The sequence below is a fragment of the Drosophila busckii genome, chromosome 2R (genome assembly GCF_011750605.1).
Source record: "Drosophila busckii strain San Diego stock center, stock number 13000-0081.31 chromosome 2R, ASM1175060v1, whole genome shotgun sequence".
Classification (NCBI taxonomy): domain Eukaryota; kingdom Metazoa; phylum Arthropoda; class Insecta; order Diptera; family Drosophilidae; genus Drosophila; species Drosophila busckii.
In genome coordinates this window covers 17,165,513-17,190,728 of record NC_046605.1, presented here as the reverse complement: position 1 = coordinate 17,190,728, position 25,216 = coordinate 17,165,513, and the positions used below count along the sequence as shown (strand labels likewise).

Below are 25,216 nucleotides of genomic sequence, written 5' to 3'. Positions count from 1 at the left end.
ATTATTTATTTTTACAATTGCTCATTGTTTTTTGTAAGCTAAGTATTCTAAATTTTAAACAATTTCGCACCGTGCTTTACATAGATATATCTTGTATAAGTTAACCTATAAAATTTTACATAGTATTATTAAAATTTGGCTTTAGTCTGAGCATTATGTTTATACAAAAGACAGATTTCGTTCGATTGCCTTAAACTAAAAAATCCACCAGGATATATGTCAAGTGGATTTGCAGCTGACCCATTTGGACCTAAAATAAAAAGGTTAATATACGCAAACAAAAGACTGATTAAAAATTAGTAACAATAGCAGACTGAATAACTTAAACATTTTCGGAATTCTCTTTTACATTGTTTTGAAGCCATTTAGCAAAAATATTCACTGGAATATGATGAATTAGATTTGGCAAGATTAAGCTTAAGTTATTATATGCGATTCACAGTGTATGTGGGTTTAGTTGCCTTGATTTAAAAATATATATTCATTTCTTGAGTATCTATAAGCTATTCGATTTGTTCAACTATTGCTTGAGCATATATTCAGGCTAGCATTGTGCGTTGTTCGATGAAAAATATAAAATGTATTCATACTTCTATTTGTATTAATATGTTGTTCGCTAATTGGCAATAGTGTGTTGCTTTGTTTTAAATGTTAACTAGGCTGGCCATTGGGCTGTAGTTTTATAAAATATTTACAGATCATGTTATCCATAGCTGCGCTTGACTTTAACTTATTGCTATTAACTACAAAAATTTACAAATGCACAACGCAACGGAAAATGAAGAAAACAAAACGTTTGAACATAAAATCATGTTGTGTTATAGAATAAAAATTACATGATATAAAAGTATAAGGACATCATTATTAAGGACATATTTTTGTTTGTTTGTTTGTTTGTTAAGGAGCAAGGCAGCCTGAATGCGCGTTTCTTGTTTGGAACGCTCTTTGGATAGCTTGCCCACATTCGAAGCACGACAATAAAATAAAAAAATGTTTACAAAAATTCGTAATATGGCTACGGCTATCAGTCCATTGTTCGTGTTGAAGTCGTGTTTTGGATTTTGCGTTTCAATATGAGCATGAATATTAATTCTAGTTTTTCGTATCCTTTGCCCATGGCTGGCATGGGATCAATCATCAGAGTATGTCCGGTGTGTGCGTCTCGTCATGTGTGTGCTGCAGCAGTCCCTTGCGCTCATCCGGCGCTGTGCTGTGCGCAATCTCCGTGCTGGCTGGCTCCGCAATGGCATCCGCATACATGGACTCGTACACAGGATTCGCAAAGTTGCCCTGCGAACAAAGCAGAAATTAAATTTGTCTTCAATGCAAATAAATTATTTAATGCTAACCTTATCATCCTCATGAGCAAACTGCGGCGCCTCATCCGCATCACCGCGATACATAGGATTGGTGAGCATAATTTCCACATTGTCCGTAAGTCGAGCATGTGAAAAAGGCTGCGCAATGCGATGTCGTCTGCAATAAATAAACAATTATAACAAAAGTTACGCATAAATTGCTTGGCACACTCACTTTAAGAAGTAAACGGCGCCGCCAAAGAGCGCCAGGAGCAGCACACTGACAGCCAATATGACTGCCAGTATGGATAGCAAGCTGCTCTGCTCTGCCGGCTGCGGCGGCTCACTGCCCAGCGCGTCTGTGCCCTCCGCCATGCAGGGCACAATGCGCTTGTTATCACACAGACACTCGTTGATGGAGCTGCCGCGACGACAAACTCCGCACTCGCCAATGCAGTGCGGCGGATGCTCGCAGTACTGACCCTGCCATTCGCCAATGCAGCTGCAGTGCGGCTGCGACAGCTCGTCGATGTGACAGACTGCGCCATTGGCGCAAAAGCGCACGCAGGGATTATCCTGGCCCACAGGCAGTGTGCAGAACTCGCCGTTCCAGTCGCTGGTGCAATTGCACATGGCCACGCCTTTGATGACATGACAGGTGCCGGAGTTTTGGCAAATGATGCCAGTGCAGGGATTGCGTGAGGGCAGCTGTGAGGCATCACAGAAGCGCGGTGGCATCGAAGTCTTACACAAATCGGACTCACAGCGATCGCCAATGTAGCGTGGCGCACAGGTGCAGGTGAGACGCTCGCCGCGATTCTTGCAGGTGCCGCCGTTTTGGCAAAAGTCGTTGCAGGAGTTCGCCTCGCAGTGCTCGCCATAGTAACCGCCTGGGCAGCGGCACTGACGCTGACCCTTGCCGCTGATGCTGCAAGTGCCGCCATTTTTACAGAAATCAGCGCATTCATTGAACTCACAGCGCTTGCCGGCAAAGCCATCGGGGCATTCGCATTGGGAGGCGCCCGTAAGCGTCTGGCGACAGATGCCGCCATTCTGACAGGTCAAGTTCTGGCAATGCTCGCATTGCTCACCCATGTACATGTCCGGGCAGCTGCACTTCATGCCCTCCGTATCGGAGACGACACACGAGCCGCCATTGTGGCAACGGCTCTGGCAATCGGTCACGGAAGTTTCGCAGCGTGCGCCAGACCAGTTGGGCGGACAGGTGCACTTAAGCGGCGGCGGCAGATCTGACAGCCCTGGCAGCTGTGGCGCCACCGTGCAAAGTCCATAGTTGAGGCAATGCCCATGGCAGCGATAATGCTCGCAAAGCTCGCCCTCAAATTGCGGCTGACAAATGCATTTGGGCACATGATTCACCAGCTGGCAGGTGCCCAGATTGCAGTGCAGTGGGCAATAGTTGGGCACATCCGCATGCGCCTTGCAGACGCCCTCCTTGGTCATGACATAGTCGCTGGGACACTTGCAGCTGTAGCCGTTGGTCGACTCCGTTGAAAGTATGCAGAGCGCACGCAAAGCCTTGCAAGGCTCCTTGGCGCAGGGATTGCTGACTGTAAATAAATTGAAAATGAATTTAAACACTGGGAACTGCTATGACTATGACTCACTGTTGCGATTCTGTTTCATCGGATGCAGTATGCCAATGTCCGAGCTGCGATAGCCCTTCAACAAGTAAGTGCCATTGTCGTTGCCAAACTTGTTCATCTTTATAATGCTCTGATCGTACAGCTTTATATATAGATAGTCCTCGAATACGTCAATCTTTTGTGGCTTTTCGCGATTGCCAAAGCGACGCACGACATTGCGATCTTTGCCATTGAGGCGGCAGGTTTCGATGGTGCCCTTGCGATAATCCGCCCAGTATAAGCGTCCAGTGGGATAGTCTATGGAGAGACTGATGGGCCAGCCGACATCACGCTCGACCAAACTCTTTTTGTTGCTGCCATCCAGCGAGGCGACGAGTATGCCGTTCTCCAGCGTCGACCAGATCATAATGCGCGACTCGGGCTCCACGACAATATCCGTGGGTGTCCAGCCCGTGGATACCAGCGATATATACTTCTTGCCCTCAATATCGGTGGCAACAATTTGATTGTGACGCGAGTCAATGATGTAGACCATTTGCGTAATCCAATCCACAGCCAAGGACTTGGGATCATCCAGATCGGGTATCTGTTGAACAAGCATAAGATTAGTTGATCAATTGATTGATTGATTGGTTGGTTGCACTTACATTGAACGCAGTCAGCTCCTTGAGATCGCGACGCACACGCGCTTTGGCGTCTTCCACATGCGGCGTTGCTATCTTCATGGTGTGCACCTTACCATGATGCGAGTCAATCCAGAAGAGCAGCGTATCCTTTGGCCGTATGAGTATATCGAAGACATCAATCTTCAAGCTGTCCGTTTGAAAGAATCCCACCATAATGGTGCCCTCCTGTTTGGCTGGCAGTATGAAGCGGAACTCCTGCTCGGAGGCCAGCAGCAGTATCTGCTCCGGTCCAGAGGCCAAGCAAGTGGCATTCTTAGCCGCCGCCTTGCTGTAGCCCGCCGTGCACTTGCAATTGTAGTGGCCCAGCTTCTTCTCAATGCATATCTGCGAGCAGGTGCCAAAGCCACAAACCGGTGGCTGGCAGTTCATCTCATCGGAGCCATCAATACAATTGTACTGCCCATCGCAGCGATAGTTCTTCGATATGCAATCAGCATTCTCGCACTGGAACTGATCGTGCCGGCACTTGGGCAGCGCGGCACACACCTCATCCGACTCATCCTCATTGCTGCCGCAGTCGTTGATGCCATCGCACAAGGCGGACTTGCGTATGCACAACATATTCTCACACTTGAAGGCATTGGCATGGCAATGCGTGCTGGCGCAGGTGGCGTAGCTCTCATCGCTGCCGTCCAGACAGTCGTCCCAGCCGTCGCACTTCCAGCGCGACAGAATGCACTTGCCATTGCCGCAGGTAAAGTGATTGCTGGGGCAGGTGCAGTTGACCTCATCGGAGCCATCGGGGCAGTCGTCATCGCCATCACATTGGTATTGCCTGTAAGCCAAAAAGAAATTAATGAGCATCTGAAGTGCTGCAGAGCTGGGCACACTCACTTATTGATGCAGGTATTGAATGCTGCGCATTTAAACTGATTCGCCTTGCAGGTTATGTTGCAGTTGATCTCATCGCTGCTGTCATCGCAGTGTATTTCACCATCGCAGCGATAGTCGTGCTTGATGCACTTGCCTGTGCCGCAGCGGAACTCGCTCTCGGAGCAGTTGCGCATCTGGCAGTTGAGCTCGTCGCTGCCGTCGCCGCAGTCGTTCTCATAGTCACAGCGCCAGCGTCCGGGTATGCACTTCGAGTTGTTGCATCTGAAGTACGTCGGATCACAGCTGGACTTGGTGGCATGACAGCTCTCGGGCTCATCCTCGCCATTGGGACAGTCCGCTTCGTCATCGCAACGCCATGCGGACGGAATGCAGCGACCGGAATTACATCTGCAAGAAAAATGAAACGCGTTTCATTAGTCAAAGCAATTCAATAGAGAGGAATAAGGAAGGAATTATTATTATTTCGTAATTACTGGTAATTAGATTACTTTTATTTCAAAAATTATCGCTAATATTATTAAATAGAGAATAGAAAACACCTAAGACCAAAACTTTTGTTAAAAATTTTTTGTTTTAAGTGCGAGTATTTGTTAATTAGGAAAATAAACTACAATTCCTTAAAATAATCAAAAGTAATTTGAATTGTGATAAATTTCGATTATTTTGAACGATTTAGTCGGAATCCATTAGTAATTGTCAGTTTTTCTCTAAACTCAATAAATTTTGGAATGCTGAAAAGCAAACGTTGAATTCTTCTGAGCAATTCTGCACGTATCCGTAAAACGTAGAAAGTTTTCGGATAAGAATTTGCTGGTTTCTACTTTAGCTCTAATAAATTCTCTTCTTTTACTTACTTGAAATAGTTGGGTCCACAGGAGGTGTGTCCGCAATTGGCCTCATCGGATCTGTCGGGACAATCGGAGTCGCCATCACAGACCCAGACGAAGGGTATGCAACGATTGCTGCACAGGAACTGATCCTTCTTGCAGACCAGGGGCGTGCAGTCGGCCTCGTCCTCGCCATTGGGACAATCGCGCACTCCATCGCAACGCTTGACGCTGTCCACACAGAAGGCGCTGCTGTTGGCCGAGGCCTCGCACTTGAAGTGATTCTCGAAGCAGGTGAACTTCTCGCAGTTGAGCTCGTCCGAGTTGTCGCCGCACTGATTGAGGCCATCGCAAATGGCGGCGGGATGGATGCACTTCTTGTTGGCGCATTGATACTGACCCGGCTCGCAGTAGAAGGGCGGACAGTTGTCGGGCTCATCGCTGCCGTCGCCGCAGTCGTCTTGGGTGTCGCAGCGCCAGTAGAACGGGATGCACTTGTAGGTGTTGACGCACTCGAAGTGGGCGGCGGTGCAGTTGGCGCGACAGCTGCGTCCATCCTCGGCGACCACAAAGTTGTTGGGACAGGCGCACTTGAAGTAGGGCGGCTCGGGCGAGAGCAGACAGAGCGTGGAGCAGTTGGCCTGCAGGCAGGGATTGCCGCTGAGCGGCTGCTGCTGGCGATAGGGATGGAAGACGCGCAGGTCCATGGGGCGATGTATGGTGGTAATCATGGTGGAGCAGTTCTGGCCATCGTACTTGTTGCAGTACTCAATGGACTTGGTCTCCCAGTCGGACCAGTAGATGCGATCCTCCCACACGGCAATGGCAAAGATGTGATGCAGATTCAGCTGCGGATTAATGCTGCGCGCCAGCAAGATGCGCGTATGATTGCCATCCAGATCACTGACCGATATGGTGTCCTCACGCGCATCGCCCCAGAACAGCTGCAAGGTCTCGAAGCTAATGGTGAGCGCATTGGGCCAGCCCATGTTGTCGCGTATAATAATTCTGGGATTGGAGCCATCCATGCCTGCCTTGCCAATGTGCGGATTGTCGCCCCAGTCGGACCAGTAGATGTGGCGCTGGTAGGGATCGAGCGCAATGCCGCGTGGCTCACGCAGATGCTCATTGATGAGCACGCGCCGATACTTGCCATCCAGCTGGGAGACCTCAATCGTATCCAAGCCCTTGTCGCACCAATACAAATTCTTGGCCACCCAATCCACAGCCAGACCGTCGGGATTCTTTAGCATAGCTTGATGCAGCGTCTGGGTTTTGTTCTCAGCCGGACACTGACGCTTGATGGTGCCCACTGTGCTGGTCACGTCCGACCAGTACAGACACTGACTGTCCCAGTCGTAGTCCAGCGCCACGGCATTCGACAGCGAGTGAATGAGTATGCTGCCATTGCCAGTGTGGTTCACCTGGCGTATGTAGTAGCGATTGGAGAAGATCAGCTTCATGGTCACATTGCTGGTGGCCTTGCAGGTGCGATGATCGTGCAGCGCATAGCCCTTGGCGCACAGACACTTGTACGATCCATGCGTATTGATGCAGGTCTGGGAGCAGGGCTGCTGCTCCGCGCACTCGTCAATGTCCGTGCAGAGACGCGGACTCTTGGGCAGCAGCTTGAATCCTGGCCGGCAACGGCACTCGTAGCCCACCACCTTATCCACACACTCGTGCTCGCATATATCCGTGATCAGACACTCGTTCACATTGCACTGCTGCTCGTCCGAGAAGTCGCCGCAGTCGTTGAGTCTGTCGCAGAGCAAATTGACGCCAATGCAGGCGCCGTTCTTGCAGCGAAAATCGTTGGGCCCATTGCAATTGGCCTGGGCGCAATGCGAGGGCAACTCGTCGCTGCCATCGCTGCAGTCCTGTTTGCCATCGCACGTCTGGTTCTTGTAGATGCAGCGACCATCCAGACACTGATGCATCAAAGCGCCGCCTGGACAGGAACTGCCCGTGTTGGGTACACAGCCCTCGTACTCATCATCGCCACTGGGACAGTCCTCATCGCCGTCACACACATAATGCGCGTCAATGCAGAGACCTGGAGGACAGAGAAGTAGCAGAGATCAGTAGTGAATAAATACAATAAGTTAGTTGAAGTATTTACAGTTCATTGAGTGCATTCAATTTTGATTTGAATTATATTAACACTAAGTTTTCATTTCAATTAAATATTAATTGAATTCCACTGAATGAATTTAAACTGAATTCAATGCTTTAGCCCAGCATAATTCAAAATGAATTTGAATCTGCTTCAAGTGCTTTGAATTGAATTTAATATAAATGAGTTAGAATCATTTTTGAATTATGCATCAAATGCATTAAATATGCAAATAATAAAAACTAAACATTAAATATTTCGACAATACGTTATGCATTTAAATTAAATGTTCAGTGAATTCCATTTAAACTGAATGTTCATTTTTGCATTTGTTTAAATTACTTGTAATATTTTTCGATTTGAATTTGAATCTATTGATTCAATTAGCTTCAATTAGCTTCAAGGCAATTTGAATTCCCTATTACAATAGAATGCTGCTTACCACTGGAGCAGAGGAACGCCGGCGGCTGACAGTCGGGAATGTGAGCGACGCTACCACAATGTGAGCCCTCATCCTCGGCTCCTTGTTCGCCCGTAACTGGACAGTCCGGCTCGCCATCGCAGACCCACTTCTGTGGTATGCAACGACCCGAGCTCTTGCAGTGGAACAAATGCTCACGACACGCGCGATTGGGACACTGGGGACCCTCGTCGCTGCCATCCGGACAGTCGGGCTTGCCATCGCACTGCCAGCTGCTGGGAATGCAGAGCTTGTCGCAGCTGAAGGAGTCGGGCCCACAGCTCGAGGGGCAGTTCAATTCATCGCTGCTGGGCTTGCCATCCGCCTGGTCCATGCAATCGTTCTCGCCATCGCAATGCCAGCTGTTGGCAATGCAGCGACCATTGGCGCAGCGGAACTGCGAGGGGGTGCAGGCGGCGCGCGTAAAGTTGCCGCAGTCCTGCTCATCGGTGCCGCTGGGGCAGTCGGGCTCGCCATCGCAGCGCCAGCTGGGCATGATGCAAATGCTGCTGTTGGGGCAGGGCTCGAAGAGCGCATCGCCGTGCTCGCAGGCGCGGGGCGGACACTGCTTCTCGTCGCTGAAGTCGCGGCAGTCGCGCATGTTGTCGCAGAGGAAGCTGCGCGAGATGCACTCGCCGCTGCCGCAGCGGAACTGATCGTCGTGGCACTTGCAGAGCAGGGTCGTCTCATCGCTGCCATCGCCGCACTGCTGCAGGCCGTCGCAGGTGAGCTCCTTGGGTATGCAGCGATGATTCTGGCACATGAAATGCGTGCTGGGACACTCGCGCAAGATGCAGTAGCTGCGCTTCTCATCCGACCCATCCAGGCAGTGGGTAACATTGTCGCAGGTCAGCTCCAGCGGTATGCACTCGCCGGAGTGGCAGGTGAACTGCGACTTGCCGCAATTCGTATGCACGGGCGCAATGCAGCGACGTCCATCGGGCGCCAGCACGCCCTGCGTGCACTGGCAGCTCGCCTTGCCGCTCTTGTTCAGTATGCAGACATCCTCGCAGTAGCCATTCAGGATCTTGCACTGATTGGCATCGCAGTTGATGGAGCTGTTCTGCACCGCCACAATGCCCATGGGACGCGCGACATGCTCGCGTAGGAAGACCACATTGTTGCCCGTATATTTGTTGGCACGCACCACCGCATGCAGCACCCAGTCGGTCCAGAAGAGCAGATCCCCATAGACGGCCATGGCAAAGGCATGCTTGGGACTGGAGTGAGCCAGCACAATGCGCTTGCTGCCGTCGTAGTTGGCGCGCTCGATCTTGTCCAGACGCGCATCCGCCCAATACAGCTGCTGCTGCTCCACATCCAGCGTCAGCGCATTGGGCATTTTGATATCCGTCCGTATAATGCGCTCCGTGCCGTAGCCGCTCAGATAGGCGCGCTGTATGCTCGGCGACTCCTCGTTCCAGTTGGTCCAGTAGATCATGCCCAGGCACGGCTCCACCGCAATGCCGCGCGGCTTATCCTTGCTCTGCAGGCTTATTACATTTTTCACATACTGCAAGCTCTGCTCGGGCTTCTGGCGCAGATACAACAGCTCCAGACTGCGTATGGCCGCGTCGTTGTTCGAAGTCCAGAACAGCTGCTCGTTAACCAAGTCGTAGGCCAAGCCCTCGACGCGTCCCTGCTGCGGCACCAGCACGCGCTGCCCGCTGCCATTGAAGTGCACCTGATTGATCGTGCTCAGCTGCACGTCCGAGTAGTAAACCAGCTGCGCCTCATAGTTGTAGCTTATGGCAATGACGTTGCGCATGAGCGTTAAATTGCTTATCACCTGCACGGGCCAGTTCTTGTTCTCGTGATCCGTCATGTGTATGCTCTCGATGTTGCTGCGATAGCTGAAGAGCAGAAACTCCTCGTACGGCTCGCAGCTGTAGCCATTGGCGGCCAGACGACTGTGAGCACAGGCGCATATGGCGCTGGTGCCATTGTATAGGCAAAGCTGCTCACAGCCGCCATTGTTGCTGGCGCAGGCATTGGAGCCGTGCTGCACTCGCCGCGAGTAGAGCTTCAGATCTCTGATGGCATCCTGCTCCGTTTTGAGTATCACATGCGATTGGGAGAGATTTGCCAGCGGCGCTACCTTCAGCGTGCCCTCGCTGTATTTGTTCTCCGCCCAGTAGAGATAGTCGCCCAGCTTGGCCAGCACCACGGGCTTGTTGGTCGTCTCGTTGAGCAGCTCCTGCCGCAAATTGCCATCGTAGTCGACTTTCATTAGCGCATACGGATAGCTCTCCACCCAGTACACCTTGGTGGCATCCATGTCGATAATCAAGCTGCTCACCGCCCAATTGGGGCGTGTCTGATTCACCAGCACAAACGGCTGACTGCCATCCAGTCCAGTGCGTCCAATGTGCCGCTGTGAAACATAGAAGAGCATGCCCTGCAGCGGATCCACGGCCAGCGCAGTGGGTTTCTCCACATTGGCCACCACCACATAGCGATTGCTGCCATCCAAGCGCGCTACTTCGATTACATTGCGCTTCGTATCGCTCCAGTAGATGTTGCCCGCCACCCAATCAATGGCCATGCCGCCCAGCCAGTCGTGCTGCTTGTAGCCCGCCAAGTTGCTCGCCTCCAGTATCGTCTGGCGTTGTGTGCCGTCGCGACGCACGCGCGATATGCTGCCCAGCTCGTTGTCGCCCCAGTAGAGCATATTGCTGGCCGCATGGTACTCAATGAAGCTGGCGGAGCTTATGCGTGAAATGGGCACCAGAGCCTGCGGAAACAAGTTAACAATTAGCAAGTGTGACACATATAGAATTACAAAATATAGAATGGAAGAGTTGAATAGAAGTGCAACTAAATAATAATTTGAATACGATTAGTCATCATAATCAATTAATTATATAATAGCCTAGTCAGCAATTTACAATTACTTATCAATTACGATTATTATATGACATAGTGAAATATGAGAATTATTTTTAATTTTTAAAACTTCAACTGAAAAAATCTTGCAATATTTCCAAGCGTGAGCTGAAGTTTTAAATATAAATTTTATACAATTTGCATTTTTTTGTTGCAAGAGAATATACCAAAGTAATCTAAAATAATCAATATATATTTGATTAATTTACATAATTATTGCTGAATGTTTGTCAATTAAAAGCAATAATTACTAATGATTAGCACTTTTTATGACAGAAACTAAAAGTACAGAGTCTGAAACTTATGCTTTGGTTTTGCTTACTGATTTGGGTGTTGTAAAGTTCTGGCTGGGATCAATCATTTCCACGCCCTGCATGACATCAATCGAATAGAAAATGAATTCGTCATGCGGCATACAACGTGTGGCAATCTTCGGATGCACTTCATAGCCCAGGGCGCAACGACAAACATGCTGCGTGGGTGAGGTGGCCAAGCAAAGATGCTCACAGCCACCACGCGCGGGACCAGCGCAAGTATTCGTGCCCGTTTGTGCATCCGCATAGAACATCTTCATGCTTTGGATGCTCTCTGTGTGAAGAGAGGAAGGTAATGAGATGCTGGCGCAGCTTTAGCTATGCGGCACTTACTGGTATTGACGCGCAGGAAGGCCATGTTGATGCACTGCTCCTTCTCGCAGTGCATAATGCTGCTTTGGATGTTCTCCGGAAAGTAGAGCGAGCCATTGTAAACGGTGAGCGAACTAATTGTGGTAATCTGACTGGCGACCAGCACATAGCGCGTTTCATTCTTGTTCAGATCAAAGTAGGCAATGCCTGAATTGTCGTAGGCATAGTACAAGCGATTCGAATCAAAGTCCATGGTCAAGCTGGTCATGCTGTTGTTGTGCGCGTGCAGCACCAGACGCGCTGAGCCATCCAGATTGGACTGCTCCAGCTGCCAAAGCGTAGAGTCCTGCGTCGAGTGTATCCAGTACATTTTGCCACTAAAAAGGGAGAAGATTAATAAAATGCTGCGTTCAAAGCTGCTGCGTGCATATTTACTTGGCTGGATCGAGTGCTATGCTGTCCACCATGTTGAGTTGCTCGTGTATGTGTGCGGTGTATTCGCCTTGCAGATTGCTGACCAGTATAGTGCCCACCAGGTGTCCAGAGGAGAAATACATGTGCTTGGCTATCCAGTCGATGGCAAAGCCATACGGCTTCTCTATATTGGTATTGACAATGGGTTCAATTAATCCACTGGAGATGCCTGCGCGTGAGATTTCATTTTGCTGTATATCCGACCAATAGATGTGGCTGTCCTCCACTAGGAAATCAATGCGCTGCGGCGCCACCAGCTGCCAGCCATAAAGAAACGTTTTAATTAAAAAATATTGCAGTGCTGCAGTGTAACTCACCCTTGGTGACTGCCTTATGGTGGGTATTGTATGATGATTCGGCTGCTGCAGATCAATGCCGCGTATTTCATCGCCCATGACAAAGAGCAGCACCTGCTCGTTGGGCACACAGTTGCGCTCATCCGTTGGATCCAGTCGCATGACATGCGGACACTCGCATTTGTAGCTGCCTTGGCCACTGAGCAGGCAAAGATGCGAGCAGCCGCCATTGTTATCGCCGCAGGGATTGCGCTCCCAGGGCTGGCGACTCGAGTGCAGCACCTGTATGCCAAAGGGTTGAGTCTGCGTGCGTTGCAGCACCTGAACATCGCTGCCATTCCACTTGTTAGCGCGTATAACCGAAGTGGAGCGCCAATCTGTCCAGTAGACATAATTCTCAAACACCGAGATGGCAAAGGGATGCGAAAGTATCTCCTTGTTGCGCAGCACGACATGATGCTCGGAGCCATCGTATTTGGTGGTGCTAATCGAATCCGACTTGGCGTCCACCCAATAGACACGCTTCTGTGTATAGTCGAGCGTCAGGCCGTTGGGCCAGCCAGCGCTTAGCTGCCAATTGGTGGAGATCATGCGGCGACCCTCGCCCGCCATGCTGCAGCGTTCGATGCGCGGCGCAGTGTCATCCCAATCGGTCCAGAAGAGCAAACCCTCGCGTGGATCCAGCGCAATGGCGCGCGGACTTTCCATGTTGCCGGCTATCAAGGTGCGTCTAAAGCTGCCATTCAGCTTGCTCACCTCAATCTGATCGAGATTCGAGTCAATCCAGTACAAATTTCTGCCTATCCAGTCGACAGCCAAGCCTTCAGTGGTGGACAGTCCGGAGTGCACCACCGCCTCGACATCGCGCAAGCTTTCGCCCACCAAATTGCCGCGATATATTTTATCGTCGATGACATCGGTCCAATAGATCTCCACGCTCGTCTCGTTGTTGTACAGAAAGTCAATGGCAATGATGTTGCGCAGTGAGCTATAGAAGCTGTTGGACGTCAGTGTCTTCAGATTGATGCCACGTATGTCCTGGCGATTGGTGAAGATGACAAAAGGCTCATCGGGCGCCGTGCTCTTGCAGCTGAACTTGTCGTACGACAGACTGTAGCCATCGTGGCATTGGCACGCATAGCCTTTGCCATTATTCTCGCACACCTGTGCGCAGGTATCCCAATAATCGCAGGCATGCTGCCGGCTGCAGCGCTTGCCATTCGGCTGCAGGAACAAGTGCGGCGGACAGGAGCAGATGTAACCCTCTGGGGTATTGTGGCAATTGTGTGAGCACTCGTGGCTTTGCTCGCACAGCTTGTCCGCGCATAGAAATCCTTCGTCTGTTGTATCCTCGCAGTCATTGATGCCATCGCATAGCTGGCTGACTGTTATGCACTTGTTGCTCAGCCCACATTTGCGATCCGGATGCTCGCATATGACCGTTTCGTTCATATTAAATTGGCTCTCATGCAACTTCGTGCAGTTAATCTCATCCGTTTTATCGAAGCAATGATTGATGCCGTCGCAGCGTAGAAACTCTGGTATGCACTCGAAGGGATCGGCGCAGGCAAATTCGAAGGGTGCGCACTCGCTTAGCTCCTTCCAGCCGCTCAGCGGATTGTTGTCGCTCTTGGTTTGATTGCAGTTGGCCTCGTCGCTAAAGTCCAGGCAGTCATTGATGCCATCGCACATATGCATGTCACCATAGCAGCCAATGGGACGACAATAGCGCTCGCCATGGCCACACTCGTGCTCGCAGGCAAACTCATCCGCATTGTTGCTGTCCAAGCAAATAGAAACAAACATGAAATTGTTACAGCAGCTTGAGAAGCTCACTTAGCTTACCCGCAATTGTCGATGCCATCGCATATGTCGGCAAACTGCCGGCAGCGTCCATTGTTGCAGTCAAACTCTGGACACTTGCTGCCAAAGTAAATGTCCGACCTTTCATCAGAGCTGTCGTCGGGGCCGCAGTCGACGACGCCATCGTTAAGCCAGGTCAGCTGTATGCAGCGTCCGCTCTTCTCGCAGGTGAACTCGTTGCTATTGCAGGTGTTCTCCTCGCAGTTCAGCTGATCGGAGCCATCCGAGCAGTAGGCAATGGAGCTGCAAAGCAGCGCGCGTTGATAGCAACGTCCATTGCATATGAAGTGCAGCTTTTTGTCGCAAGTCTGCGGATTGCAGGCACCCAGCGCATCGTTGCTCTCATCGCTGCCATCATCGCAGTCCTCAAAGCCATCACACAAATCCTTGCTGTCGATGCACTGCAGCGTGCTGCGACACTGATGGCCTGAAGTGCAATTCATGGCAGGCAGCTCTGGCGCACGCGATGAGTCCTTCGTTGAGGGCGTCAGCTGTGGTATGCAATGACTGCCCGTGCCGTTGAGCGTGAAGCCATCGGGACAGCGGCAAATGGCGCCCTTGGGTGAATTCAAGCACATGCCTGGACACTTGGACAGCGCACAGTCGCTGGGCTTTAGTGGCATTGGCTGTGTGGCAGCATCAAAGATGCGCAAATCAATGGCAATGCCGCTGTGCTGCAAATGCACCGTGGAGCTGAAGGTGCTGGAGAAGTTCGCCTGATGCACATAGAAGCGCCAAATGGTCGTGTTTATATTATCCACCCAGTAAATGTTGCCATTATGCTGCACCATGGCAAACGGACTGAATTGTTCCGATTTGAAGAGCACCTCTCTGCCCGTGCCGTCCAGTTTCATGCGCTCAATGGTTTGCAGCTTAAAGTCACACCAATAGATCAGTTTGGTGCGCCTGTCCACATCGAGACTGCGTGGCCAACGCATGGGCATGGCTGGTGTGGCTTTGGCCAACAGTTCGCGATGTGTGCCATCCATCCAGGCGCTGTAAATGCCTGCCTCACATGATTGGAAATCGAACTGCGACCAGTAGAGCAGTCCACTTGTGGGATCCACCTCCAGTGACCTGAAAGTGCATTAGAAATGATTAATAATTGAACTCTAATCATAAATATTTGTTATGAAACTAATAATTAGCTTACAAAACATAAGTTATGGCGTTTTTTTTATAAGTATTAAATTTGACTACAATTGGTCTTAACCACGTGTTTCTTTTCGCTCAGTCTCTCATTATCACTTTCAGTCTGGACTTAATACAAAACCGTACGATATCCACATTGTGCGCTCTCTCAGTCTCTCATTCTCACTTTCCGCCTGCATTTAATACAAAACCGTACGATACGCACATAGAGCGCTCTCTCAGCAAGAAAGCAGCGACGCTTTCGTTCAGTCGCAGCAGCTCAGAACGATCGAGCGCGAGCAAACGAAAGACGTGAGCAGCGCTGCTTTCGCACTCTCGTGTGCTAATTGCGGCTTTACATGTGTGTGTGGGAGGCTGGTAGGCAAGCCAGCAAGCGAGGCCACTTGCAGGTCAGTTGTGTTTGGACTGTTGTCGCCGGAAGAATAATAATTAATTGCAAGATATTTGCTTAAAATGAATCTATTAAGCAGTTTGACCACGTTTGTCTATACTAATTGTATATATGTACTATATTTTGTGATTACATATTTAATATATTTTGAACTTTTTAGGATATACATATTTTAACTGTTAATTTATATCACACTTAAAATTCTTAATTTCAAAATTTAAAACACGAATTACTTGTGAATTCTAAGCATAAGACTGTAATTTAAATATGCCAAGGCATCAACTGATAAAGTGGGTCTGCTAATAAAAGTAATTGCGCTTAAAATTCATTAAATTAGTTGCTGTGCTTGTTCTAAATTAAACTTTCTAAGCTGTGCTAAAGTTTTGTAATATAAACTATAAATATTACAGTCTCTATAAGCATTTTACTCACATGGCATCGCAGTCAATGTTGAAGGTAAGCACTTTGCTCATATTACGCAATGGAGCAACGCGCAGAACGCGATGACCGGAGAAATACAAATGGTCATTAACCCAATCGTAGCCCATGGCATGCACCTTGCGCCAACCGGTGGACAGAGTGCGTGAGACGCTGCCATTGAGCGACTGACTCTTGATGGCATAAATGGGCTCATCGGCGCTATCCTCCTGGTCGGGCATGACATAAAGGATCGATTTGCCGCGCACGTTGACATCGATGGCCTTAGGCTGGGACACATTGTAAATGGGCACCATAACATCGGGCTCCTCGCCTAATTGCTGCAGCTCCTGTATCTTCTCCGTATCCAGCGGCACGCCCGTAATGCGCACCAAGCGCTTGTCCGTGTAAACCAGAAATTTCGCATGGGCCGAGAGCATACAAGTTGTCAGATTGTGCAATTCATAGCCAGAGGTGCATAGGCATTTGGCAAGTGCAAATCCCTTGGTCCACAGCGGCACACAAATCTGATTGCAATTGCCGTTATTTTTGCGGCATGGATGCGCAACCTCCGGCTGCTTTTGTCGATGGAAAATGCGAAAATTTGTGGCGCGCGTCACATTCGCCAACAACATGCGCGACCTCAATGAAAATTTGTCCACAGCCACGACCGCTCTGTCCGTCCAGGGCGACAAATAAATGCTGTTCTCGAATATCTCAATGGCCTGAATGGTCTTCAACGGCACCACAGACTGCAAAAAAAAAATGGCAAAGCGAATTTAATAAATTACATAAAAAGCTGGCTAGTGATTTTAATAAAATAAACCGTTAATTAAACAATGATTAGGTCAGAAAATAAATTATAGCTTGTAAAAATATTTAAAGATAAAATTACATTTAATTTACTAATTATATATACTTAGTAAATTGTTTTTCAAACATGGCTTCAAACATAAATTTATTACTCTAACTAAAATGTAATTATAGCACATTTTACTAATGAAGGATAATAATTCACACTATTTTGAAATATCTAAAATATAACAAAGCGCTTTTCGAATTAATTTAAACAACAAGTTGGCAACTTAATAAAGCAATTAATTTAAATTAAATTAAATTATAATTGTTACTCACATCGGGTAACTTTTTCATAGACCAACGCTGCTCTCCATTGTAGTTGACACGCTCTATGGCATCCTTGTATATGTCAATCCAATAAACATGCTCCAGCGGCAGGTCCAAGGTAACGCTGCTTGGATGATAAATCTGCGTGCTAACCAATGCGGTGCGATTGGTGCCATCGAGCAAAGAGCGCGACAGGCTCGGCGACCAGTCCGTATAGAAGAGATACCCTTTAGTTGGATCCAATGCAATTGACGATGGATGCTCCACTTGCTGCAGTATCAAACGACAAAAACTAACGTTATTTGTACACAAGTAGACGAGGCCATCGTCCTCGTTCAGAAAGTACCAATTGCTCGATAGCCAATCTAGGCGGAGTTCGACGAAAACTAAAATAGAGAAGCAGTCAAGTTGCAAATTAAAACCACAGACGCGCACACACAAAGTTACGTGTACCCACATTGATGTGGTGAGATTAACGTAGAGACAGGCAGCGTCCAGTTGACAGCGGGGTCGTCATAGCGCTGACAACGCATATTCAGCTCCGACCACATTTTCTGCAGCGAGCACAGCGTGCGATTGCGATGCCAAACTTCAAAGGCGAGCACAAAGTGTGAGGGCTGCGAGGTGGGAATGCTTGAAGCATTGCTGGCATCCGTATTAATGCTGCGTATGCCGCCGGCAGAGAGCATAGCTAACGTTGCTGCATCGGACGGTGGTACTACAAACAGAGTAAATTAAATATGCATATTTGTTAATTTAGCTGAATAGCGGACTTACCATTAATGGCTAAGCAGCGCTTGCCCTGCTTTGTATAGCCAGAAATGCAGGCACATTCGTATGAGCCCGGCGTATTGCGACACTGCTGATCGCAAGTGCCAGGCACGCTGCACTCATCGTAGTCCACACAGCGCGTGGAGTTGGCGCTCTCGGGCACCTGACCAGCGGCACAATAGCAGCGCGCTCCTCTGGGCGTCAGTTTGCAATTGTAGCTGCAGTTCAATGCAGCGCAGGCGGCATTTTGTTTATCTAATGTTAACAACAATTAATATTTGAGTTATGAGCAGCTTTTATTGTCAACTTACCACATTGCAGCTCATCATTATCACAGTCCCAATGGCCGTCGCAGAAACGTGAAATTTCTAAGCAAACGCCATTGTTGCATTCAGCTTCATAGGCCTGACATTTGGGCCCTTTGTTTGCATGACCTTAGTTCAAAAACAATTTTATACAGTAGTAAATGTGCAATAGCAATTTGCTGGGCTTTAACTTACAGCTGGTCTCGTCGGATATGTCACCCTTGCCACAATCGTATTCGCCATCGCATAGCCAATTGTTTGGTATGCACTTTAAGCTTTGTTCACAACGGAACTGGCCCTCGTTGCATTTGGGCGATGTTACTACAAGTATAACAACAAATTATGTTAATAAAGTTATGTAAATGTGTTTTGTTTGCAGTCACATTGCTTAAACTATTCATATTTAATGCATTCGTTTTTTATACACTTTGACATTTTTTGTAAAGAATTGAAAAGGGTATTATGAAGTTGTGCAAATGTATGTAACATGGAGAAGGAGGCGTGGCAGACCCCACAAAGTATATATATTGATCAGCTCGACGAGCGGAGTCGATATAACCATGTCCGTCCGTCTGTCTGTCTGTCCGTCCGTCTGTATGAGGGCGTGTTTCTCAGCAAACGATAAGAGCTAGAGCAACCAAATTTGTTATGTAGCCTCCTATATCCAGGACACTACCCTTTAATTTTTTTTTTTAAAGTTCCTACCCCCTCCCCAGCAAATCGCAAAAAAAAAAAAAAAATATAAGGCAGTAAAAAAAATTTTAAAAATCTTAAATAAATCACTGAATTGCCTAGTCATGTTTTCGACCAATTGTGATCGGATAAATAACTTAGGAATTATTTACATTTCAATTTTCAATATATACAGCGGGTGCGCTCCTCGCAATTCGAAAAAATACTGATTACACCCACATTAAAACGGATTCCACCGCAATTAAAAAATATTAATAAAAAATCTGAAATAAATCACAATACGCCTAATCATTGTTGTCACAGATGTCGCCAAACATTTGAGTTCAATCTGTTAAATAAATTAAGAATTATTACATTTCAATTTTCAATATATACAGCGTGCGCGGTGCTGACGCGCCCATCAAACGTCGCTGTCGATGGCAGGCGGCGGCCCGTCCGGCTGCTGACGCTTTAGCTCGTTTTGTGTGTATGTGTTTGTGAGTGCATGCGTGTGTTTGCTGCGATGCCCTGGTCAAAGTGTATCTAAAAGTTGGTGGCGCCAAACTTTAATTTGTTCACTTGCTATTAGTTGCACATTGAACAAATTTAAATGCACAATCAAAATTTATTTATTATACAGTTACTTCACTTGATTTGGGTTACTGATTTTGTCAATTAAAGTGCATTGTGCTCATACCAAATGATCAAGAAGATATTTTACATAAATGAAATCTATATAATTTACATGTGTCTCCATAATTTTTATTTCAACTCTCTAGCGAACTCTTTTTAAATATCGCATAGTCTAAGCTCTACTCTTACTACACTCAGTAGCAAATAATACCTTAAATATATGCGCGCTGTATCTCATTAAATTTACATATTGCAAGCAATTTGCTTATATTTTACAATCTTTCTTTTTCTCTTTCTCTCTACGTTAAGTTACCCTTTTCCACCTTTTAAATGACAGCCGCATTGCATTCGCACTTTTATTAATATTTACCCAACAATTTGCCATTGAAGTCATTGGCCTTCCGTTTGCAGTAAAATGAAATTAAAAATTCCAACAGAGCGAACAAAAATCCCAGGCAACGTTTCCAAGTGCAAATGGGTCAGGATTATTGACAATTGTAGCAATTGGCATGGACTTGGCAATTTTTGTTGTCTGTTTTTCCGTTTCTTTTAGCGCAGAGAATGTTTAAACATTAATTTAGTGCTACAAAATTAACGTTTTTTCCATTGGGAATTACTTATTATAAATTGTGCGCTAACTTTGTTAAAGCTTAAACTAGCTGGACTAACTAAAGTAATTGCTAAATTCACATCATTAGTATTGCTTTTGGCTTTTGGCGTTTTGTGGCCTGTGCCTGTCTCATTAGGCATAAAGCCATTTTTATTCAAATAGTGCGCTGACTGACAGACAGACAGACGGACAGACATGGGCATAGCAATTAGCAATCAGTTGCGTACTATGCCAGAAAACTGTGTGTGCTTGTTTTTGAACTGCTTACCACAATCACTGGTCTCATCAGAGCCATCGCTGCAATCGGGTTTCGAATCACATTTCCATCGCATTGGTATGCAAAATCCATCATTGCAAGTGAAATATGACGCCGGGCATGCACCTAAAATAGAAAATAATTGAACATTAATGGCTATAAATTCTAGTTGGGCTCAAAGCGTTGAAGTGACGTTGTCTAAAGTTCGCATTGGCTTTGCTCAAAGTACTGGATTTTATAAATTAATCATCTTTGCAGCTAAAACAAAGAGATAAATAAAAAATTAAAGCTATTATATTGTTTGCAAAATTTGAGCAATTAAAAAAGGCTTTTTTCATTATAAGATGCAAAACTCGAATTGTGAATTAATATGGGAATCCTTTTAAATTAAATTTTAGATTACTTGCTTTATTTTATATGCAAACACCTTTTTATTGCTTATACATTATATATTCAAACTAATATTAGGAAAAGTCATAACAAACAATATTTAAGCAAACCCTCAATTATTAAATTAATCAAAAAACTAAGCTCTTAAGTCTTTTTTTTTTATGTGGTACAAAACCAGAAATGCGAATTTAAATTTTATATGCAAAAACCTTTTTATTACTATATTCAAACTATTATAAGGGAAGTAATAGCTACCAAAATTTAATGTTAGGAATTTAATTTATGAGGCACAAAAACAGCAATGCGAATCTAAATTTTACTGCTTTCGTAATTTTATATGGAAACAGCTTTGTATTATTTATACATTATATACAAATGCTTAGCAAAGAAAGTAGTTACAACCTTTTGTTTCAAAACAAACTGCTTAGTGTCTTTTGTTGTTGTTGTTATTGTTGTCGCAACTTAATTTTGGGGGCATGTTGCACTTAAATAAACTTAGTTGGTGGCAAATAGACAGCAGACACACATAAGTTGCAGCAACTGTTTATACAGAGTCTGGAGTCTGGAAGCATTTAGGGCAAGCTGCGGAGCTATAAAAGCTCTTTGTGGCAGGAGATAGTTCAACATATCGATTACAACATGTCATTAAAGTGGTTTACACTCTGCGCCTTGGTTGCATGCCTCTGCATTAGTGGCAGCTTGGCCTATGAGGATGTTGAGGAGGTGGAGCAAAGCTACAAGGGATTGGTTCATGAGGATGATATAATTGAAGGTGAGGAGCAGCTGAATGAGCAAGAGTTGGAACAGCTGAATGAGCAGGATATGGAAGAGCTGAATAGGCTGATTGCCCAAATCGAAGCTTTGGAACGCGGCGAATCACGCGCATCGGCCAATGACGTGCGTGCCACACGCCGCGTCAGTCGCAGGCGTAAAGTCAGACGTGGCGGCAACAACAGGCGTCGTGGCAACCGCAGAGGCAACAACAGAAGACGACGCAATGGCAACAAGCGCGTCAAGCGCGTCTAAATTGTACTCACAAATAATTTATTATTTATGTCGCCCAAACACAACACAAGACACACTCGTAAACTCTCGTTGCCTTAAATAGATAATTGACAAATGTATTTGATTGTGTTTTCTTTTGCCAAAAGTCTGTTCAAATAATAACAACTTGCATTAGCTTATGCAATTTTCAATGGAATCATAGCTTAGCCGTTGATTTTACTATTTTGCTTGGCTTTGTTTGTTTGCATAGCGAATTTCTGTGAATTTATTAATGTTATAATTTAACGCATTTTCATGCAATGAGAGCCCAGGGTGCAGTTCAAATGAAAACAAAAACAAAAACAACTTTCATCCACTATACACTGCATAAATTTGCCTGTCTGAAAAGTTTTGCTTACATTTCATGCGGGTTATTGTCGAGTTGAGAGCTGAGCAACATTTTTCAGTCTGTCAATAAATGAGAACAGTTGCTCCAACAAAATCACTGAAGCATGCTATAAAAATTTCTAAAAATGTATAAAATAATACAATAGCTACATAAGTGTGCAGTGCTATTAATTAAAAACAATATGTAGTATATATTTTGCAACAATGTTTTACATATACAAAAGCACTCAATTATTTCTAAACATATATATGACTGCTCTACAAAGTTTTGAATAATAATGCTTATGATTAATTACAATAATTCGAGTTGATGAGATGACGAATTGTTTTAATTTGTAAGCAATGAGGCTCTAATAAGAAAGTTGATATTTTGAATTAGTTTTCATTCAACAATAAATTGGAAACTATACCAGTCTCGCCTTTAAGTATTCACTCTATTTAAGCACGTACAACCAATACATGCATACATATATACATATATGTGTGTACAGACAATAAAGCTGATTACTAATTAACGCTAAATTGATATAGTCATAATTTGTGTCTAATTTGTATGTACATAAGTATGTGTGAGTGTCGAAGGGGCAACAATGTCTGCGGTTTATGTAAAATGTAAACAGTCTTATCAAAGCTTTCTACAAATCTAGTTTATTATACATTTTGTTATAAAAGCCACAATTAGTAATCAGATCTTTAAATATAACTTTGTTTTTGTTCAATTTAAAAGTTCTAAAGGTGATTTAATTTGATATTTTTGTATAATAAATGTTTAAATTTGCATAAGTGTGTATATTTGTCTAATTATTTAATCGCTGAAGCGCAGGTTATCAAGTGCTCTTGAACTTAAGCTTTATAACAAACCAAATAAAAGTAAATGAAATGCTTAGAGCTCTTACCAAAATAATAAACCAGATTTACTCATTAAAACTAAGAAACATTGGCGACATAATAAATGATTTCCGCAGAGGGTTTCGTATAAGGGCAATGGACGCACAGTCTCCCCCCATTGTGAGTTTATGGGCGCACAGAGCAACAATCTTAATGCTCTCTCTCTCTCTCTCTCTCTCTCTTTTGTAGCTCTCGACTTGGCCTGCAGGCTATACAACGTTTAACTGCTGGCCCACTTCACACGGCTTTATAATTTTTTAACACACAGGCACATCAAAATTATCCATGCAAAGGGAAAAACGGAAAAGCGTGCTGTTTACTGTTTGTTTTCTTTCGGTGGTAATCAAGCAAGCAGTAAGGGAGTTTAAAGCACACACCGCGAGACAGAGAAAGAGCGACAAAGAGAGCGCGCGCGAAGGGGGGAGGCTGAAGCATGAAAAGAGCGCTTGCAAGAGAGCGAAAAATGAGAGCAAAACAATTGACAACAAAGGCAAATTGAAAATATCACAATTGCTGGCTACAAGTTGAGAGGATCTTGATGTGAAATTCTATTGTGTGCTCCTCCAGTGCTCGCTCATTCCAGAGTTTTGCTTGTCACAAGCTTTTTGATTGATTTTCGCGCTGCCCAGACATAAGACCATATATGCATACAAATACATATATATGTATATATACATACGTTCATACATATTTAAATTGATGCGACTCTGGCGGCTCTGGGGCTGTGTTCATATGTAACGCCAGCAAAATAAGGAAATGGTTACTTTAATTTTATTTATTTACTTTGACTCTTGGGTCTATCTTAACAAGCAGCGCTAAGTAGAATTATTTTTGCAACATGTGCATGCATAATATATTTATGTGATCGTTTTATAAAGAAGCTGCTGAGCATGTTCGGCTCTGTTTATTGTAATAAAACAATGAGATCATAAGCCTAATGACATTTCTTTGTATGCGTAAGTACATTGACATTTGCAGGGTATGCGCTAGTCGTACGCAGATCAATTTACTTGCAAATAAATGTAAAAACAACTTGAATCAAGGAAAGAAATTTGCACAACAAACGCAAAAACGGGGATGGGCTCTTAGTTATTTTTAGTAAGCACATAAGGCAGAGCAAGCGAGACAGAGCGCGAGCGAGTACAAGGGCAACAGAGATTGAAACAAAAACAATTTAACATTTACAACTTACCTATATCAGTCAATGGACTCAACGTTTTCGATGTTGTTGTTGTTGTTGTTGTTGCTTTTGTTGTTATTGTTTTTGTTGTTGTCGGTGTTGTGTAGGCGACGGCGGCGAAGAGAAATAACAGCAACAACAGCAGGCTTGAATTCGCTGTCGCCGGCATTTTGCCGTAGCTGCTGTGTTTTGCTGCAGTTGTTATTGTTGCTCTTGTTTTTATTTTTTTTCTGTTATTTGTGTTTTGTTTTCTGCACATAAGACACAAGAGCAACTCGTATTTGCTTTGCTTTTATTTATATGCTAAGCATTATAATGCCGCAACTTGTGGCAAGCAAAATAACTTTTTACCAATTATTATTAACGTTTTTATTTACATATATATTACATGCATAAACTTATACGTATGCAAGCAACACCCACGCACAGTTACTCTGAATATTGAGCACAAGGCAGGCATAAAAGATTTTGTAAACAGAGCGTTTGTTTCACTACATCATACTTTTCTTGTTTTTTTTCTGTTCTCTGCTTAATTGGACCATTTTTTTCTTTTGGCTTCTCGAAGCAGCGAAAGAGAACGCACCACAAACACTTGAATAGTTTTTATTAACTAAAAAATTATACTTTGCACAGTTGATTAACTTAAATATTCTCAATAGAATGCATTTTATTGAAGGTTCTCACACCGTACTTATAATTTCGGACGCCGCACAGCATGCGAAACGCACGCATGTTTCGAGAATAAAATTTACATAAACAAAAACAACGTTTCACATTAAGTTCGCTAGATAACTATTAAAGATAATATTTCCACACCTTTAACGATTTTTAGAAATACATTTTTTAAGTTAATTTAATGTTTTTTACGCACGCACACCCGCACACACGTTCGCTTACAACAAAATTCAATTACAGTTTAAAGGCAGTCAACATCAAACTGTTACTTTAGCGGTAACGGTTAACCGCTAAGGTAGCGGGCACTGCCAAACTGTTTGTAAGTGCTTGATAATGTTTGCTTAGTGGTGTTTCACAGCACTAATATTTTCAAATAACGATCAACG

The 25,216-nt window shown here is 45.4% G+C and overlaps 1 protein-coding gene across 1 annotated transcript; it reads right to left on the bottom strand.

Moving 5' to 3' along the window:
- Window positions 1-24,792, bottom strand: LOC108596512 (prolow-density lipoprotein receptor-related protein 1). Its single transcript, XM_017982353.1, has 21 exons — window positions 24,168-24,792; window positions 20,318-20,431; window positions 18,330-18,455; window positions 18,141-18,263; window positions 17,836-18,084; window positions 17,516-17,776; window positions 17,068-17,444; window positions 15,949-16,685; window positions 13,956-15,050; window positions 12,132-13,890; window positions 11,776-12,071; window positions 11,362-11,717; window positions 11,037-11,302; window positions 7,811-10,562; window positions 5,280-7,308; window positions 4,426-4,812; window positions 3,553-4,366; window positions 2,927-3,491; window positions 1,534-2,869; window positions 1,350-1,476; window positions 1-1,290 (listed from the first exon to the last, which is right to left on the bottom strand). The coding sequence occupies exons 1-21, from the start codon at window positions 24,412-24,414 to the stop codon at window positions 1,138-1,140; spliced, it is 14,169 nt and encodes a 4,722-aa protein (XP_017837842.1). The 5' UTR covers window positions 24,415-24,792; the 3' UTR covers window positions 1-1,137.
- Between the last annotated feature and the right edge of the window lie 424 nt (window positions 24,793-25,216).

Excerpts from the sequence above, each read along its gene's own strand:
- LOC108596512 (XM_017982353.1), bottom strand. The coding sequence starts at position 24,414 with ATGTGCAGAAAACAAAACACAAATAACAGAAAAAAAATAAAAACAAGA. Across the intron at positions 16,686-17,067 it reads CTATGAAAAAGTTACCCGAT|TCTGTGGTGCCGTTGAAGAC; the intron begins GTGAGTAACAAT and ends TTTTTTTTGCAG. Across the intron at positions 1,477-1,533 it reads GGCGCCGTTTACTTCTTAAA|ACGACATCGCATTGCGCAGC; the intron begins GTGAGTGTGCCA and ends TATTTATTGCAG.